General features: G+C 54.6%; 1 protein-coding gene across 4 annotated transcripts in view; it reads left to right on the top strand.

The window, feature by feature from the left end:
- Positions 1 to 13,414, top strand: part of TBX1 (T-box transcription factor 1) — a 151,810-nt gene extending 138,396 nt beyond the window's left edge. The window contains exons 1-9 of one of the 4 annotated variants that reach the window (XM_058851856.1): positions 87 to 215; positions 1,496 to 1,621; positions 2,843 to 3,251; positions 6,447 to 6,548; positions 7,909 to 8,080; positions 8,305 to 8,460; positions 9,854 to 9,921; positions 10,127 to 10,227; positions 10,980 to 13,414. In XM_058851856.1, coding sequence (XP_058707839.1) covers positions 1,588 to 1,621; positions 2,843 to 3,251; positions 6,447 to 6,548; positions 7,909 to 8,080; positions 8,305 to 8,460; positions 9,854 to 9,921; positions 10,127 to 10,227; positions 10,980 to 11,422 — 1,485 coding nt within the window. In that variant the 5' untranslated portion in view covers positions 87 to 215; positions 1,496 to 1,587 and the 3' untranslated portion in view covers positions 11,423 to 13,414. Of the gene's footprint in view, positions 1 to 86; positions 216 to 1,406; positions 1,622 to 2,791; positions 3,252 to 6,446; positions 6,549 to 7,908; positions 8,081 to 8,304; positions 8,461 to 9,853; positions 9,922 to 10,126; positions 10,228 to 10,979 lie in introns of those variants that run through there. The other 3 variants (XM_058851855.1, XM_058851854.1, XM_058851852.1) reach the window with 3 other exon arrangements.
- Positions 13,415 to 18,020: the final 4,606 nt, after the last annotated feature.

The following is an 18,020-nucleotide window of genomic DNA, read 5'->3' as shown; positions in this document are numbered from 1 at the left end:
TGCCACCGGCGCGCCCCACGGCTCCGCCCGGCCCGTCGGGGCATTTCCTCGGGACCTCGGTGCAGGAGGAACCGGCACCAGGGCGCGGACCGAGTCTGGTACTGGTACCCGGGCCGGGCCGGACCCGGCGGGGCGGGCACGTCGCCTTGCCCCGCGCCGATGCGAAAGAAGGGCCCGGGGAACGCCGCGGCGCTCCGAGGGGCCGGTAGCGGGCGGTGAGTAGCGCCTCGTCCTCGCCAGGGCAGGGACGGGAACCGGGCGCGGCTCCCGGCCCAGACGGGCCGTGCAGGTGCCGCCGACGGAGCGGGCTCTCACACTGGGCTAGGCAGGAGCCTGCCTGCCGCCTCGCTCGTTGCTTTCCGTTTTCTCCGCATTTTTTTTGGGGGGGAAGGAAATGCTCGAACGCTGGCGGGCGCTTTGGGAGTTTGTTGGCCCGGGGTTAGGGGTGTCCCATCCGAGCGAAGCGGCCGGCAGTACCTGCGCCCGCAGCGCACCCTGACGTGCCCAGACCCCGCCTGTTGCGGCGGTTCAGACTGCGTGTCCCCGCGGCCACCGGACCCTCAGGATCGCCCCCAGCCCCAAGGTGCATGCGAGCTGGAGGAAAAGAGCAATCCCTTCTCTCGGTGCCGGACATCCGCAGCGTGACGCCGGGCTCGGCTCAGCTCGGCTCTGCTCTTCCCTTCCCGTCGGCCGGCTCCCGGCGCCGTGATTGACACCGCCGGCCCCTCCGCCCGCCCCGCAGCACATCCCATCCCATCCCTCCCCGGCGGCCGCTCGCCGTGCCCGGGAGGCGGGGAAGGGCCTCCCCAGCCCTTTGACACCGTCTCGGCAGGAGTTTCACTTCGCTTTCGCCGCCGCCGCCGCCACTTCTGCAGGCAAACACCCCCGGCTTCCATGTGACGCCTCCCAGCCACTGAATGGGGAAAGCGCCTATAAGGGAGACACTTTCCCTTCGTGCAGGAGAAAAGGAGGGGACAAGGGGGGCAGAAGCAGGAGGTGGTGGTTGAGGGGAAGGAAAGACAAAAAATAAAATAATAAATCGCAGGGAACGAATTGTGGGGGGGGTGGGGGGGGTGGAGAAATTGACACCCCGGGAAAGAAATTCGTGGGATTATTTATTTGTTGCCCCCCGGTCCCGTCTCGCTGACAGAGCTCGGTCCGTCTTTGCGGTGCTCGGCGCTGGCTACAAAGGGCCCCGGGGAAGTTTCTTACTCCCCAACGCCCTTCCCGGGGGGGCAGAGGGTTTAGGTTGTTTTCTGTTAGATTTATTTTTTTAAGTTTCCCTTCCCCACCCCTCCTCGTCTGGAAGGAGGGGGTCTCGTTCGCACCTCCCTGGATGGTGCGGTAGAAAGGAGGGGAGTGAGGGGGTGGGAGGGGGGGCTCGTGGTGGGAGGCTGCCGCGCCTGCTGCTCCTGCATTGGTGTCTCCCCTATGGACGAAAACAGCCCTCTGTCTCCCAAGGCAAATGCTTTCAGTATCGCCTCTCTGATTTCAGTCGCCGCCGCCGAGCAAGCAGGGAAAGGAGCGCTGGAGGAGCGCCGCGGCGGCCGCAGCGCGCCCGCCCGCCCCGGCTGCCGCCCGCAGAAGATGCACTTCAGCACCGTCACCAGGGACATGGAAGGTGAGTGCCGCGCTCGCCCCGCAGGGCTGCGGGGACGGGACCGCCGGCCACCGCGTATCCGAGGGCTTTCACACGGCCCGGGCCGGCAGCCGGGCCAGGGGCAGCGCACAGAACGCGGCCTGCCTGCGGGGCCGGTCGGAGGAGGCTTTGCCGTCCTCCCGGCGCGCCTGGGCCCCTGTAGCCCTCCATTAGAGAAAGTCATTGCCCGTGGCCCGGTAGCAGCTTTCGACGGCTCCGCCGCTTGGACTCGCGTCTTCTCAGAGGTGCTGAAATCATCCCCCGACAGTGCCGGCCGTGCCCGAGGCAGCGGCAGGCCGGGGCTCGGCTCCCACCGGGGGCCTGGGGGTTGCGTCGGAAATAACGCAAGAGACCCCCGAGACCTCAAGGAACCTTTCAGCTTCGAGGGGATCTGAAGGAGCCGGCCGCTCCCCGGGGCGGCCTGTCATGCGCCGCAGGGCCCGCTCAGGCCGGCGGCCGAGGGCTGCGCAGCCGGGTTCGTCCCGGTGCTCCTCGGCGAAGACCCGGGGCTTTGCTCTGGTCTCGGCCTCTTCCCCTTTCTCTCCCGGGAATGGGCGAGAAGGAATGGGGCATTGCCAAACCAGATCCGACTTCCCTTGTCAGCCGCAGCCCCGCGGCTCCAGAGTGAAGGACGTTACCTGCAGCAGCGTAGCTACACGGAAATAAGAGCCGATTTCTTTTTCTGAGTTTCCCCACTCCTCTTTTTTTTTTTTTTTCTTTTTTTATTTCCCCCTTTTTTTTGAAGGGGAGGCGAAAGGAGGGAGTTTGCTTTGTCCCAAGTGGTGTGTGGCGAGGGAGGCCTGCAGAGATAGCACGGGCTTTGCACTGCCGAGGCTCTTGGCAGACCTCTCGGGTTTGCAAAGAAAAAAAAAAATAGAAGAAAAAAAAGGGGGAAAAAAAAAAAAAAGCGCCGAGGCAGGCAGGCAGCGGGAGCAGCGAGCTTCCCCGCCTGCCCCGGGGGGAGCGGGGCTGGGGCCAAGCAAAGCGGAAAGGGGGAGGCGCCCCGCTGGGCTGGGCGCGGGGCAGGAGAGGAGGCGGAGGGCACCCCGCGGAGCCGGTGCGGAGGCGGGGGCCGCGCGGAGCGGCGCGGAGCTGGGGGAAAAGCGGGAGCCGGAGCGGAGCCCTGACCGCTTGTTTTTGGAATGATTTCAGCTATCTCCAGCCCCTGGCTCACCCAGCTGTCCCATTTTTGCGATGTTGCAGCTTTCACGGCCAACAGCCTGAGCAGCCTGAACGCCTCCGGGGGGTACCACCTCTCCCCCTCCCCGGGGGACCCGTACGGACAGCATGAGCCGCACTACGAGCCCTGCACGGCTCAGCAGCACCCGCACCCGCCGCCCCAGCCTCAGCACGGCTACCCTTTCGGCGGGGCGGCGGCAGCGGCCGGGACCAACCCGCCGCCCCCAGGCTCCGAGCAGCCCGAGGGCGCCGGTGGAGCCGCTGCGGGGCCGGCCGCAGTCTCGGGCTGCTCTGCGGGGACGGCCGCCGCGGCCAAGGCGCCGGTGAAGAAGAACCCGAAGGTGGCCAACGTGAGCGTCCAGCTAGAGATGAAGGCGTTGTGGGACGAGTTCAACCAGCTGGGCACCGAGATGATCGTCACCAAGGCAGGCAGGTCAGTGCGGAGCTCCCGAGCGGCCCCGGCTCTCCAAGCCTCTCCCTCCGGACCCGGGCACCCAGGCCAGTCGGGGCGGGAGAGCCCGGTGCGAGCGGTTGAATTCGCAGTTTGGGGGGAGATTAAAGCTGCTGCCCAAGGGCGAGTCGCGGAGCGGCCCGACCCTGCGGTCGCCGTCATTTGATCCTTGCGCTTCTCCTGGGGCGAAATCTGCGAGCTCTTGCGGCCCGAAGGCCTCGGTGCTGCGGAAGGACGCGCGGCTGCTGCTGCGGGCGGACGGCGAAGGCGTGCGGAGGACGGCAGGCAGGGCACTGGGTTTCACTCCCGCTGGAAAGGGCGCTGTGCTCCTCCGGGCGCCTTCGGCTGTGACCCCACACGGGACTTCGATCCGTGTTTACGGAGGACAGTGTGTGTGCTCCCGGGGCGGACAGCAACGATACGGGGGAAGGAAAGAACCAACACGCAAACCGTGCAAAACCTGCTAAATACAGTCTTAGCACGGGCAGATGTTTTCCTTCCGGCGGAGACGCGAACAGACCCTAATTCTACACCTTGAAACGTGTTCCAGGGCTGTTGCATTTCCCGATTATCGAGTAAGGAGCCCGGCTGAGCGAGGCTCCTCTCGGCTCTGCTCCGACCGCCGCGGCGCGGTTCCGGGGCCAGAACCCTGCTCCTGGCCAGGGAACAAAGAAAGCGGCTGATGCGATCGGGTTAGGAACGAGCAAAACATATGGGGGGACGAGGAGTCCCAATTACAGTTGTTAGTTATTGCATTTAATGGAGATCCCCGGGAAACACCGCGGCGGCTCGGGCAGAGCTGCGAAACTTATTCCCCGCCAGGCTCTGGGCAGAGCTGCGAATTGTCCAGGCTCTGAGTCTTCCCTTGGTTTAAACCGATTCGGCGAAGGGGGGCGGGGGGGGGTAGAAATGAAAAACAAGCAAATTAAGGAATCCCCCGTTGCTTGCTCGCAGTTCGCTCCGGGGCCGACTGCGGCGGGATGGCCGGAGGAGAGAGTCGGACTCCGCTGCAAACGGTCTGGGCAAGAGCTGTGACCGCGGCCGTGCGCTCCTGCTCTCCCGTTAGCGATTTTGAGGGTCCCGAAAGCGCAAAAAAAATTGAAAAATACTTACACGTACGCAGCTGCCTTTTTTTTTTTTTTTTTTTTTTTTAATATATATTAGCGATTTCCTAAAATAAAACAATCATCGTGGTGCCCGGTGCAAAAGCAGCCGGCGCTGCGCTGCGGGAGCCGGGCGGAATTTCCCGCAGACGGTGCCTGCACCGGCGCCGGGTCGCGCAGCCCGCTGTCTCCGGCCGCGGCCCCTGAGCCCGGCGCCGGGCTCCGCGTTGCTTTCCTTAGCGGAAAAGGTCGTTCAGGCTCCAGGCGGAGGCTCTCTGCAAACAGGAGTTCTTCGATCTGCTTTCTTGGCTTTCAAGAAGAGCGAAAGGATTGCAAATATTCCACTTCAAAAGGTTTCGGAAACTAACCAATTCGAATTGAAGCGGGGGTTTTCCTCCCACCCTTTGCTTCATTTACTTTATGACACCGTCCAAACTCCAGACAGGCGAGTAAAAACAGGAGGAAAACGGGGTAAATCCAGCAGGAAAAGTCTCGGGGAAGGCGCTGCAAAGCCTATTCTCTCCCAGCACCTCTGGGCTGGCCCTTCTGTTTGTCTAGATGGGTCTTATCGTCTCAGGTTGTTTGTTTTAAAACTAAGTTTTAGAACAAGAAACACCGGAATTTGAGCTAATGAGGGCTTTTACATGTTTAAAAATAATAATAACAGAGGGAGCGACTAAAAACGTCCTCCAGAGTTTGCTAAAGCCTAACAGAGAAGGAGACGGAGCTGCCCGATGGCGATGCAGCCCGGCAGTGCTGGGCCCGATCTGGGAGAGCTGCGAGCCAAAGCGCGCTGCCCGATCGCCCCTCAGAGGGGGGCACATAACAACAGGTCCGGCCGTGCGCCCCGAGAACGAGCCGGGGGGGCTCTCTGTGTCCGGGTTTGATCGGGCTGTTTGTTCAGGGGGCCGTTGGGACTTTGGTTTTTCAATGGCTGCGAACACCCTTCTTGAAATACTGCCCACCGTCGCTCGCTAGGTTTACTACTCCGTGAAACAAAACGAAGCTATAACGGGTCCCGACGCCAGGGCACAACTTCGGTGTGTCCCGCCGGAGAGCCGCGGGCCAGACCCTGGGCCCGGTGTGTGCAGATGCAGGACGGAGGGAGGGGGGGACCGTCCCGGCTTCTTCCCTTAGCCCGCAGCCGATCGCAGTTGTACTGCAGCCCCTTGGAGGAACCGTGCCCTCCCTGAGCGTGGGATCCGCGTTTCGGCTTAGCTTTGGGTTGCCGGGGGCCTGCGCAGAGAAGAACCGGGGGGAGCAGCCGCGGGGGCTGGCCTGCCCAACTCCAGAGCCCTGGGCTGCTTTCGTCTCTGCTTTTCGTCCCGCAAAGGTGCGGGGAGCGGGAGCCCGACCGGGCTCTTGCAATGAAGTGGATCTGGGACGGGGCTTTCTGGGAGATCCTCGTTGCCCTCTAGTCCATACCCACCGAGGGGGAGCGTTTGCCCCTCCGGGCTGGGAGAGGTCTCCCGCTGGCTCTAGGGGCTGCTGCTGTAACCACTGCTTTCAAACGGGCGCAGTTTGGTGGGTACAGAAGCTGCTCAGGTGGGGAACTCGATGACCTCGTGTCATTTGCAGGAATTTTTAGATTTGATCCCCACAGGGCTGGCCGAGACTCCTGAGGCTTGAATGTGGGTCTGCAGACAGGGTAATGCCTTGCATTTGCCTCCAGTCAGGTCTGCTAAAATGATGGGGAAACTACAGGGAATAAATTCTTTTCACTTGATCTCCCCACAGCAAAGGCCGAGCTTGCTCTTGTTCCCCCTGTCCTCTCTGTTCCACGGCACTGGGACATTTCGGGTGTCTGATACGAATGGTCCCGGAGCCAGCGGGAGAGGCAGGACGCTCGCGGTTCGCCTTTCGGGATGCTGCCGAGGGCTGGGGAACACGGCAACCAGTCTCCTCAAGCAGCTTGAGCGTATCTGCCTCTTCCTCCGGCCAGTGGTTTCTGCTAGGGAACTTGTCATCACAACCGGGAGGGTATCGGTGCAGCTGGAGGGGAGAGAACCGTACCGGCGCCTCGGGGCTCGCTGCTGCTTCTCAACTTAGCACTTCTCTCTCCTCTCTGTGCCAGGCGCATGTTCCCCACCTTCCAAGTGAAGATATTCGGGATGGACCCTATGGCTGACTACATGCTCCTCATGGATTTTGTCCCGGTGGATGACAAGCGATACCGGCAAGTAACAGATACCTGGCCTCTCCCGCGGTTCTCGGAGCCGTGGGGGCTGGTGGGTCGCTGCCCACACCCTGCTCCTGCCCTCTGGGGGTTCAGGGATGTGCCTCTGGGCGTGACACCTGTTGGTGCAAGTCAGGGAGGGGACACGGGATGCGGCTGACCTGGGGTCTCTTTCACGCATTTGCAACGAGTCTGGGGCCAGGAGTGGTTGCACGGGACCGCAGGGGCTCCTCAAACTTTGCACCAGGCTCACAGGCGGCCAGGGCTAGACCGGCATGGGCAGAAGGGCAGGCTTCCACAGGGCACAGGGCAGGATCTGCCTTGTCCTGCCCAGAAAAGCTCTCCTTGTCGTACTACTACACATCTCCAACGGCAGACACCCTTTGCCACTTAACAAAAATCCCCTCGGTGCTCCTCTCAGCACATGCCCTGAAGCTGTGCCATGCCTGCTGGGGAGCTTCCTGGGTGCTTGGGTGAAGAGAGTGAAGCCACAAAACCCTGTCCTTGTTCCCAGCAGCACCGTAGGAAGGCCTTGGAAACTGTTGACTCTCAAGGCAGCAATGCAGTCTGGTTTGGAACTCCTTTAATTTTAAGACAGTGAAAGGCACATTATGTATTTAGCTTCAGATCAGGACGCCGAGCAGGCAGCCCGCATAGGAATCGCAGGGTCCGATATATAAATATTTAGACAGATATCCAAATTCTCAGGGCGTCCTAGAAATGTTTGCTTGTCAAGGGAAGTAGGATATATAACATCCAATTGAGTATATCTTTAAAAAGTAATGTTTCTGCTCAAGTCCAATGGTGTCTAATTCCCCCTGTGCAAACACTGGCTTTTAAAGTAAACACGTGTATAGAAGATTGGTTTCTCTGTTTTAAACGATACTATTGAATATGTACTTTGAAAGAATGAAACAAGACTGCTAAATTCTGAACCTGCTATTAATCTACACACAACTTTCCAGTCTTCACTTAAAGCCAGAATATTACTGTATAGAGGGCTCTTTTTCACCCTTTTTTAGAGGAAGGGGGAAGCTTTTGTGGCTTCTTTTCCAAATGTACACGGGTAGCTATAAATTTCCTCCACCCTGCAGATTTCTCTCACGACAGTTCCATCGCCGACCTGTTAAAATATTATATCCCCTCCGCAGCAGTTCTGGCTGCGGAAAAGAGCTAGTTCGTCCCGTGGCCGTAGGAAGCGGGAGTGATGGAGAGGCGGTGCTTCCCTCTCGGTGGGCCAGGGGAACCGTCCCGGGCCGGGTTCTGCGGGGAGCGGGTGCTGCAGTCGTTCGGGGCGGTGCTGCAGGGAGCGGGCGGCAGTCCCCCGGGCCCCGGCTGAGGGTGCCTTCCCCTCCCGCAGGTACGCCTTCCACAGTTCCTCCTGGCTGGTGGCCGGCAAAGCCGACCCCGCCACCCCCGGGAGAGTCCATTACCACCCGGACTCCCCGGCCAAAGGAGCGCAGTGGATGAAGCAGATCGTTTCCTTCGATAAGCTCAAACTGACCAACAATTTGCTGGATGACAACGGGCATGTAAGTGTTCCCGGGAGAAGATGCCCAACACGGGGCTGCACCGGGTGGGAACTCCCCGTGCTGCGATTCCCGTGGGGTGACCCTGCCCGCGCCCCTCCCCGGGGGCTCTGCCCCAGTCCCGCGGCTGCCCCGGGCAGTGGAGCCGGCAGGGCAGGGGCTGCGCTCTCCTCTCTCCATGCTCCGCCTGGATCAGTTATTGTCTCCTTGCTCGTTTTATCATTCAGATCATTTTGAACTCCATGCACAGATACCAGCCGCGTTTTCACGTGGTCTACGTGGACCCCCGGAAAGACAGCGAGAAGTACGCGGAGGAGAACTTCAAAACTTTCGTCTTCGAGGAGACGCGCTTCACAGCAGTGACCGCCTACCAGAACCACCGGGTGAGGAAGCAGCGGAGCCCGGGGCAACCGAAAGCGGGGGTTGGGGTCGCCCCGGAGGTACCATGGGTGCGTCCGGCTCCGGGGTTAGAGGCCGGGCTGCGGTGTCCGACGGCAGCGGCGGGGGTAGCTGGGGGTACTCCCACCTCCTCCTCCCCATCTGCTAAACCCATTCCGGGCAGCGCAAGGAACCCGATAGCCGGGGAGCTGCGCGAACTGCATCGGTGTACGCTGAGGAAGCAGCATGGGCTCTAGCCCCATGGCCAGCTTCCCCCCGCCCGGGGGACCTCATTACCTATGTAAACCCGAGACCGGGGCTAGTGGGGAAACTACAGGCTTCCCGCTGTGAAATGTCACTCACAATTTGTTTGGATAAATCTGCGATTTTACTGCTTTAAGCTCGTAGCGGTCTGTCTCTTCTCAGAATACAATTATACGTTAAAAACGAAACAAAACGAAACAAAACACCCCCACCCCAATCTGATGCGGATCTCTGGGCAGCAGTTAATCCAATTGCTTCTTTAAATCGCATCAGTGTAATGTAAAGAACAGGAATCCCAGAAGCGAAGGGAAATACGATTTCATAGCGGGGGCTTTTCAGTACTGCTCTGAAACCGCCTCGATCCACGACGATGCCACCCAGGCCGGGGCTGTGTCCCGGGGCTGTCCCCGAGCAGCTGGCGGCAGTGTCACCCTCTGCACTGGCTTTGAGCAAATTGACCTGAGGTCTCTCCGGGATGCTGCGGTTGGGCCGCACCTCGCCCCGGTGGAGGCGGTGAGGCCAGAGAAAGTCTGTGCCTTTAAGGGGCTCTGGAGTCCCTCCCCGGCTGGCATTTTCCTGATGGCTCCGGACAGCTGCTCTTTCTCTCCTGCTTTCTATCAGTTTGACCTCTAAGGCTGGAACTGTCACTGAGGGGCTTAAAGTTTGTTTTTCAACCCATTCCGGAAACTCACAATCACATACTTTATCCGTGGATTTGCTTAAATATAGAAAATGTCCTGCCTTCTCCCTGGCGAATTAAATAAATACATAAGTATGATTTATCCAGTGATTTGTCTAAACTGCTCCAGTGGTGACCCATATAATGTGGCATTTTCTTACAAGTGCATTTACTCAGCTTTTGCAGCCGACTCAGACTGCCTCTCCCTTCACCTTGAACTCAGATTTACCCACATATTACTTACATATTAGATATTAACCTACATTTTCTAATAGAGGGAAAGCACATGTTTGTGCTCTGTGGCAAAGAACACCCTGGCTCCACCAGCCACGTGGACCCTCTCTGTTATACCAAGCACTGCTAAGTCCCAAAACCTGCTCAGGGAAACACTCGCTGTTTGGCCAGGGAGCCCTGTGTGCTGCCTTTTTTTGATGTTTTACCACTTCTCCTTACAGATCACGCAGTTGAAGATTGCAAGTAATCCTTTTGCCAAGGGATTCAGAGACTGCGACCCTGAGGACTGGTAAGGCTATGCCTTTATTGATTATGGCAGTACCACACTCACCCTGTTTCACATATATCTGCCCAGCTTACATTTGCACAAGGCTTCATGGAGGGGGACACTGTATTGGGCCCCATTTACCGGCTGCAGCTCACATAGGCAATACTTCAATTGCTCATCCTGTTGGACCACCAGCTCTGTATCACTTCTTCCCTTCCTCTTCCAGGCCCAGGAACCACAGGCCAGGGGCTCTTCCTCTCATGAGCGCTTTTGCCAGATCCCGGAATCCAGTCTCTTCCCCAGCTCACCAGAACGGGACAGAGAAAGGTGAGACCCCCCCGTGGCCAGGCCAGCCCATCACCCAGACCGTGCTGGCCTGCACAGCCCATGAATGCATGCATGCTTGGGGCCAGCCTTGCTCACCACGCTGGTGCACAGCCCCATTGCTAATGAGCTTTGTGCTACCACTTAATCTTTAAAGAAAAATACCTTCATAGCCTAGTTAATTCTCCCTTGGACTACAACATTTACTGTTGTTATATGCTCAAGAAAATTTGCTGCTTTAAGAAACACTGTGCCTTGCCTTTAGAGTCCTATTTTCGACTTTTTGGCAACAAACGCAGCTGTTCAGGCAGAGATGCAGGGTTGGCCACAGGTTCTTTCTCACGTTGCCCTTTTAAGGCATCTCGGCAGTGTGCTTAGGGCCGACCCACTCCATTCAGGAGCTGCAGTCAGGTCGAACAGCACCTCTGCCCATTGACTGCTTTTCCATTACCCAGAGCAAACAACTGCAAAGACAACCGAAAGCCTTTCTTCCAACGCACTCCGGGCCTACAAAATAAAGGGAAGTCTGTATTTGTTTAGTGTTACACAATTGCAAAAATGTCAGGCGTGTACCAGCTTGTCAGTCAACTCAACTCCATTTATCGGAGTCAGAAGGTCCCGTCCCGCCATCCCCGTTCCTGCCGCATGCCGCTGCTGCACGCCCCGCTCGCAGCCCCGCTCTTCCCTTCGCGCGCCTCCTTCCCTCGTGTGCGGATGCGCGTCCCGCGGCCGCACTGACGCTGTTGCCCCCGCAGATGCTGCCGAGAGCCGGCGGGAGTTCGAGCGGGAGGCGGGCGGGACGGCGCTGCACCAGGCCGAGGCCGCACACCAGCAGCTCATGTCCCGCGTGCTCAGCCCCGCGCTGCCGGGCGGAGGCGGCGGGCTGGTGCCCCTGGCCGGGGCGGGAGGCGGCCGGCCCAGCCCGCCGCACCACGAACTGCGCCTGGAGCCCGCCGCGTCGGAGCCGCTGCACCACCATCCCTACAAGTACCCGCCGGCGGCGGCCGCCGCCTACGACCACTACCTGGGGGCGAAGAGCCGGCCCGCCCCCTATCCCCTCCCCAGCATCCGCGGGCACAGCTACCACCACCATCACCACCACCACCACCACATGAACGCGGCGGCCGCGGCGGCGGCGGCGGCCAACATGTACTCGCCGGCCGGGGCGCCCGCCGGCTACGACTACGGGCCCCGGTAACGGGGCACCGGCGGCACGAGAGACACCGCCCGCCCCCTTCCCGCCTTTCCCTCACCTCCCGCCTTACGAGTGAGCTGATTGGCCAGCTTGACCTGATCGACAGCCGGACAGCCCAATCGCCGGCAGCCGGGCCCCGCCCCGCGCCCCGCCCTGTGGGGGCTGTGAGGGCGGCGGTGTCGGGAGCTCCATCGCGGTGTGACCCGCGGCTGCACTTTGATAAATGAAGCCATATGTCCTTATCTCCCTATTCCCCCGCGCCTCCGTTCGTGCCGGGCACCGAGGAGCGTCGGGCGGCTGGGATGCGGTGGGAGGACGGGGAGGCGGCAGCGGTGAAATGACTTGTCCCCTCTCACTCGCTCGCCGGGTCTTCTGATGGAGGTTTGGTATTACCGCCGGTGTTGGCGGTGTCCACGGCTGTTTCCTGCCCGTGGGGCCTGTACGTGAGCACCGAGCAGGGGCTGTGGGGCCGCCGTGCGCCGTCCTGCACTTGTCGGTGTCAGTCTCTCCCAACCCGGGACACACCGAGGGCTGGTTCACAGGTGGCTCGGGTGGTTCTTTGAGGAGATTCTTGGGGAAGCAGAGTTTAGTTTAAGGGAGCGCTTGGAATCCTCACTGCCAGAACAAATTTCCCACTTCTCCTCCTGCCCTTACCCACTCGTAAGTTTTTGGGGTTTAATGGGATGCCTTAACCATAGCAGCATTTTCTGGAACTGTTGAGAAGGGCCTATGGTCAAGAACACAACATGTGCAGCTGTGTTTGCATCTTGTTTTCCCAACAATACCTGCAAAATACCTGTTTAAAAAACAGCCTGGGGGTGGGGGAATATCTGCAGAGTTCAGGCTGTGTGTTTCCCACCTGCTTCCCAGGCAGCCTCACGCAGTCCTGCCTTCCTGCAGCCTTTCCCGAGCTCTTGAATGCTCTCCCGTGGAGAGTCCTTTTAAAGGGACTTCAGGGGTTTTTTTCCTCAGACTGGCTCACCCCTTATATTTGGCTGATCCAAACTGCAGTAGTCCTAAAGCACCTATTCTGCATTACCTGCTTGCTGCATCTTCCCTATTAATGCTGGTAAGTACTTCTTCTTCTTCCTTTAATATCTTCATTCAGTAGTTGTTCCTTACTGTTAAAAACGAACTGTTCATCACAGTTCTCCAGTGATGTGTTTTGAATAGTTGGTGTCAGATGCTCACCAAAGGTAGTCTCTTTGTGTTCAGAGAAGGTATTGAGCAGCTCCTCAGCTGTGTTGGTATACAGTATTACGAACACTTTTCCGATTCTTCCACACAATTCTATTAAAAGATGGAGTTTATTTCTTTTAAAGTCATCTATTCATCCATGTTTGTACATTTTCATTACAAACTCTTTAAAACATATTCTTTCCCTTGTGCAGGTGGCAGTGTTAATAGCAATGTTTATTTTGTCTCTGGCAGTGGGCTTCGGGCTTCCAAAACCTTTTTGGAAAGGTTTAAGAAGGGATACAGTCTACCATGAATATTTTATGTAATTTTTTTCTGTTAAAAAAATATATCTGAATCCATAAAAAAATACTTGTGCAAGAAATATGTATTTTATTTGACATTTGCAGTGAATTGTGAGATTCTTAGTGTCTGACTAAACCATAATTAATGTTCTCAGAAAGGTTGATGTAAAATAGCTTTGTGCTTATTATTAGTCAGTGGGAAATGGCTCTCGGATGTGCTCTATTGCTATTGCTTTGCCTCTGTTATTTCAGAGTTTTCAGTATGATTTGTTATCTGTAAACTGACTAGTGCCAAAGCTTTGGTCAAATGTTTAATGAAGTTGTTATATTTATTATTTCCTTCAAAGATTATACAAACCCTTTTTTTTCTCAATAGTTGCAGTGTAGGAAAAAAAGTGAAGACAACCAAAGAATCATATCTGCAAAGTGTAGATACATGTAGATATTTGTAGATATATGTAGATAATCTTATTTCATTAATTGAAAAGACATTGGACAGTAACATTCATAAATATTTTTCCTCTTCTTTCTTTTCTTCATTTCTTGTTTGATTATTTGTGCGTATTTGTCAGTTTGGCTGCCCTGAAGTCTAAGCCTCCCCTACAAAATGAGGTTATTTAATTAAGGAGGGTTCTTAGTCTGAGCAAACAGTGGCTCTCCATAGGTGATTGCTCCTTCCCTTCTGTCCCTGGTTGCCGCAGGTGCCCGTGGTTGTGGTAATCTATCACAATACAACAGCTTGCAGGTTGGGGTTCCCAGGTGAAAACAGATCTGTTTGTATTGGTAAGCACCTGTTGTCTTTAAGCACACATAGAATGACCCAAGATGCCAGGACTAAACTGTGCCCTGAATGAAAGTGGCTCAAGATCTTTGTCTTGACTGTAGGAATCTCATATTGTTAGGGGAAGATAAAATCACAGAACTTCAAGCTATGGCTGTGGGCAGGGGCCCTCAGGATCACCAGTCTGTGTTCTGTGCTAGAGAGCCACTGCAGAGATCCTTAGGCTGAATGGGAAGGAGACCATGCAGCTATGTCAAGGCTACAGTCTGAACTAGGAAAATTTCTGCTATTTCTAACTGTGCATTTAGTCCATCAGCATGGAAGGTGCTTAGACATCTTCACATTGAAGCATGTTAGCAGTCCATTTCATGCTGTGGTTTAATCTTTAAATCAATATTCCTTGGGGCTTTGATTGGTGTCCCTCCTTCCATAACCATGTCTGTCTCACCGGGTGAGAGTGTTACAGCTATGGAAAGCAAAAATGGTTATTTTTCTATCACAGCAAAAAATCCACTTCAAATAAACAAATCCCTATAATGCTCCAGGTTGACTAGTAGAAGCCTTTTGAAAATCACAGAAAATCTGTAACACTCTTCTACTTTTATATCATGCATGATCTGTGTATTGTAGATTCATTTGACAAATGACTTTGTATGATTTGATTACATGTCTGGTTAAACTTCACTCAGCCCATGCTGTTACCAAGGTCTGCTAGGAAAGAAGGCGGCCGCATTTCTGGGCAATACTTCACTCGTGGTCACCTCAAGTCACACGAAGCACTTACCCACAAAGTGTATTTAAAAGCTGCTGTAAAATAGGCCCAAGTGTGGGGGTTACAAACATTCTTTCTCTCTTCCAAATAGGGCTAAACAATAAATTAGGCATCTAGCTCTGTTTTCTAGAGGTACATGCTGAGTTCAGTGATTACTTCTGCGGTCTGAAAACCACATCACTTAGCTCGGTGGATAAATCCAGGATTAGGCCCACGCAGTGTGGAACAAGGGTAGCCTTTGCTTACACTTAACCCAAACACTGGGGATAGTTCCAGTTTTAAGAAATGGCTTTTTGTAGTTTATTTTATTCTTTCCTTACTAGTGGAACTGACTAAATTCAATGTAGGATAGGAGCATGGGAATGAGACTCCTGTGTGTTTGCGGTGTTCATGCACACTCTACACATTTCATAGATGTTCTCTTTAGTCTTTCCTTCTCTTCAGGGAGGCCCTATAACTCTCTGCCTAGAACTGTGCAGGTAATCCCCAGCAGCTGCCTCTCAGCATCCTGGGGTGTTGGCATTTCTTCAGTCAATCTCAAGCACATTTGCACACAGCCATGGCCAGGGGAGCAGCTGCTTTGACTTCCTGCTACAGTGAGTGTAACAGTGGCTTGCAGGGTGGAGAATGACCCGAGGACTGTAGCAGGTACAGAAAGGTGTTCAGCAGGCTGCTGGGGAAGGGACAGCGTGGGTCTCAGTGTGGGACACAAGAGTTGTGGGCTTCTAGTGCATCTCTACAAGGCACCATGGCTAGTGGGGCTACAGGGCTTGAGGCCACCTCACTTGTCCTTTCCTGCCAGGCACTCCTCTCCAGCAAGTGGATTTCAGCCTGTGATGCTGGATCCCTCACCAAGGGGCAGTTGTACCTTGATTACAGAATAAGAAAACAGGTTCACTCGTGCTGTGTAACATTCTGCCTGTGTAAAGGGATCCCTGTAGCTGCTGGGAACGAGTCAGGCACCCACAGGTTGGGGCTGGGGGACAGAAGCTGAGCCCTGCTGCCTGGAGAAGGCTGGAAGAGCAAACGCAGCAGTACCTGCAAAGCAGGTTTCAGCATCATCACCCAAAGAGCTCAAAAAGCTGCCGTGGGCCTGAACACGGGTGCCGTGCTGTTGAACACGGGTGGGCTGGAAGGTGGGAGAAGGGCGTGTGTGTGCACATACATGTGTTGGTTCTTTGTGCTTTGCCTTCTGTTGTTCGGTTTCCTGATAGGTTGAAATCAAATGTGGTTTTGCTGCAGCGTGCTGAGACCGCGGGTGCTTTAGCCTGACCTGCCGTTTGTGGGCATGAACACCCCCAGTGTGTCCCGGAGGTCCCCGCAGGTGTCGCTGCCCCGCGGCCGCAGTGGAGGAGGAAGAGGAGGAAGATGCTGCGCTCACTCCGGCCGGCCCTGCCTGAAGAGCCGGCTCCCTCCAGAGGGAAGAGCCGGGCATGGCACGCGGTGGATCCGGCACGCACGGAAGGGCTTCATCTTCCGGAGCTGAGAAATACGCGATGAGAGGAAAATATAGATTTGGGGGTTAAAGGAAAGATTCGATATTTGAAACGCTCTGGTATAAATAAGAAAGGGCTGTCTCCTGTGAGTTACAATTTGAGGATACTCAGATAGCGATGGCTCAGCTGTTGCTTTAAATGGGTGTTATTAAGAATCCACTCTGCACGTGTAGAGGACAGTACTTGTGTATGGATGCAACGTTTTTCTACACATACGCCTTTTGTTCTTCATTTAACCATTCCAATTCAATTTTGCTAAGATATATAATTTACACAGGTGTTTGACAAAAACCAAAGATTACTCAAAGATTTCTATTATTGCCATTATCATGAGCTCAGCATATAAAACGTGCTGTCTGTTACAGTGAGATACCCATTGTTGATGGGAATCTAGATAGTGCATCAGAGCTTTGCAAATCTCAAAGAATATTATTTCATACTTTTTTTTCCTGCCCAGTATGTTGTGCACACAATCAATACAAGAAGGAAGAGCTGGTTTTGAAGACACACTAATTAATTTGGAAAAAAATAATTTTTTAATTAATTTTGTGTGAAGACACATTAATTTTGAAAAAACCCGACGTGTCCCATATACACAATGTATGTGCATGTACAAGTCTGCTCTCCAAAGGCCTACTGTCCTTCAGGAGGGCTGTGCAAAATATTGTGTGTGTTACATATGCCAGAAAAAACACAGTCATTCCCCCCATTAATAGAAATGACCTATTATAAATTTACCAAAGATATCATAGTTTTATAAATTGGCCACATATGTCTGTGTAATATATTTATTATATCACCTTTCACAGCATTTCTGTTTTATGAAATTCAGCCTTGAATTTGTCACATATGTTTTGCATATATGTGCAATAGTGGGCCAAGTATATCCAAGTAAAGTATGATAAATGTGTTCTTTCCATATGGGAAATTAAATGTTTTTCCAGATATAAAAAAAAAGTTTATTAAGAGCAGCCTATACAAAATAATTACAATAAATCACTCACTTATATTTAGGTTAAAATTATAAATTTGAACTAGTAACAAAGCGATTAAGAACAAGAGCCAGAAAAGTCACATTTAGGACCTAATTCTATAAGGAGATGGAGCAGCATAGATAGAAGAGGCAGGCCCTACACATTTTCAAGGCTCGCTGCTCCATGTTGTGACATCCTGCCAGGCTCTAGGGCAGCTTCCATCTCCTGCTCCAGCACAACTGGAGCTCCCAAAGGACAGCCTCCCATCCCCTCTGTGAGAGGGGCACTGTGAGACTGAGTGACCTGCAATGTCCACTCCAGCCTGGGTTCTACACCTCTCTGAACTGCTCTTAATGGTCTCTGGGAGATGGAGAAGGAAAGGGAATGTTTCCCTGCACTGTACTCCCTTGATGATCCTTCTGGCAACCAGTGAGCGTTTCAGTGGGCAGGGCAGGACACCTCGGCTGCTGCCACCGCTGTGCTCGGTGCCTGCCTTCACAGGAGTGACTGCACAGGTGCCCAGGGACTCAGACTGATGTCCTTGAGCTTTGAATTGGTAAAAAGAAATTAAAACCGGCATAAATAACATGTCAAATTTACAGAAGCACCTTAGTGTAAGGTATTAACACTATTGCTTTTGTCACTGGTTTTAGCATGGATGATGGGCAGGGGCTTGGCATTTGCATTTTACTCCACTTGCTTCATGCTCCCACTGCTCCTTGTTCCAGAAAGTAATGGTTGGTTCCCCTTCTCTCAGTGCTCCAGCCTGGCTGCTTCAGCTGTGCTTTGTCTGGGGTGTGAGCTCCAACCGTGGGCAGCGAGAGCCAGCATGAGAATGGAGGGTTTGCAGGTAAAGCCGTCATCTGGAAAGGGCAGAGGAGGGGTGGGGAGAGGCGGTCCTTCTCCCAGGCTGGTTCTATTTGAGCACTGCCTTGCACATTGCTTTTATTTCAGCAAATGTGAAGTGAGTCTTTCATTCTATTCCCTTTCCTGCTTGTTGTCAACTACTTCAAACCAGATGGACTCAAGAGATAAAACTATAAAGACTCAATGTCTCTGTTTAGCAGGATGCCAAGTCTGCATGCCATCAAAATAAC

Source organism: Poecile atricapillus, chromosome 16 (genome assembly GCF_030490865.1).
Source record: "Poecile atricapillus isolate bPoeAtr1 chromosome 16, bPoeAtr1.hap1, whole genome shotgun sequence".
Taxonomy (NCBI): Eukaryota; Metazoa; Chordata; class Aves; order Passeriformes; family Paridae; genus Poecile; species Poecile atricapillus.
Note: the sequence above shows the minus strand (reverse complement) of the source record. Positions and strands in the feature narration are given on the sequence as shown.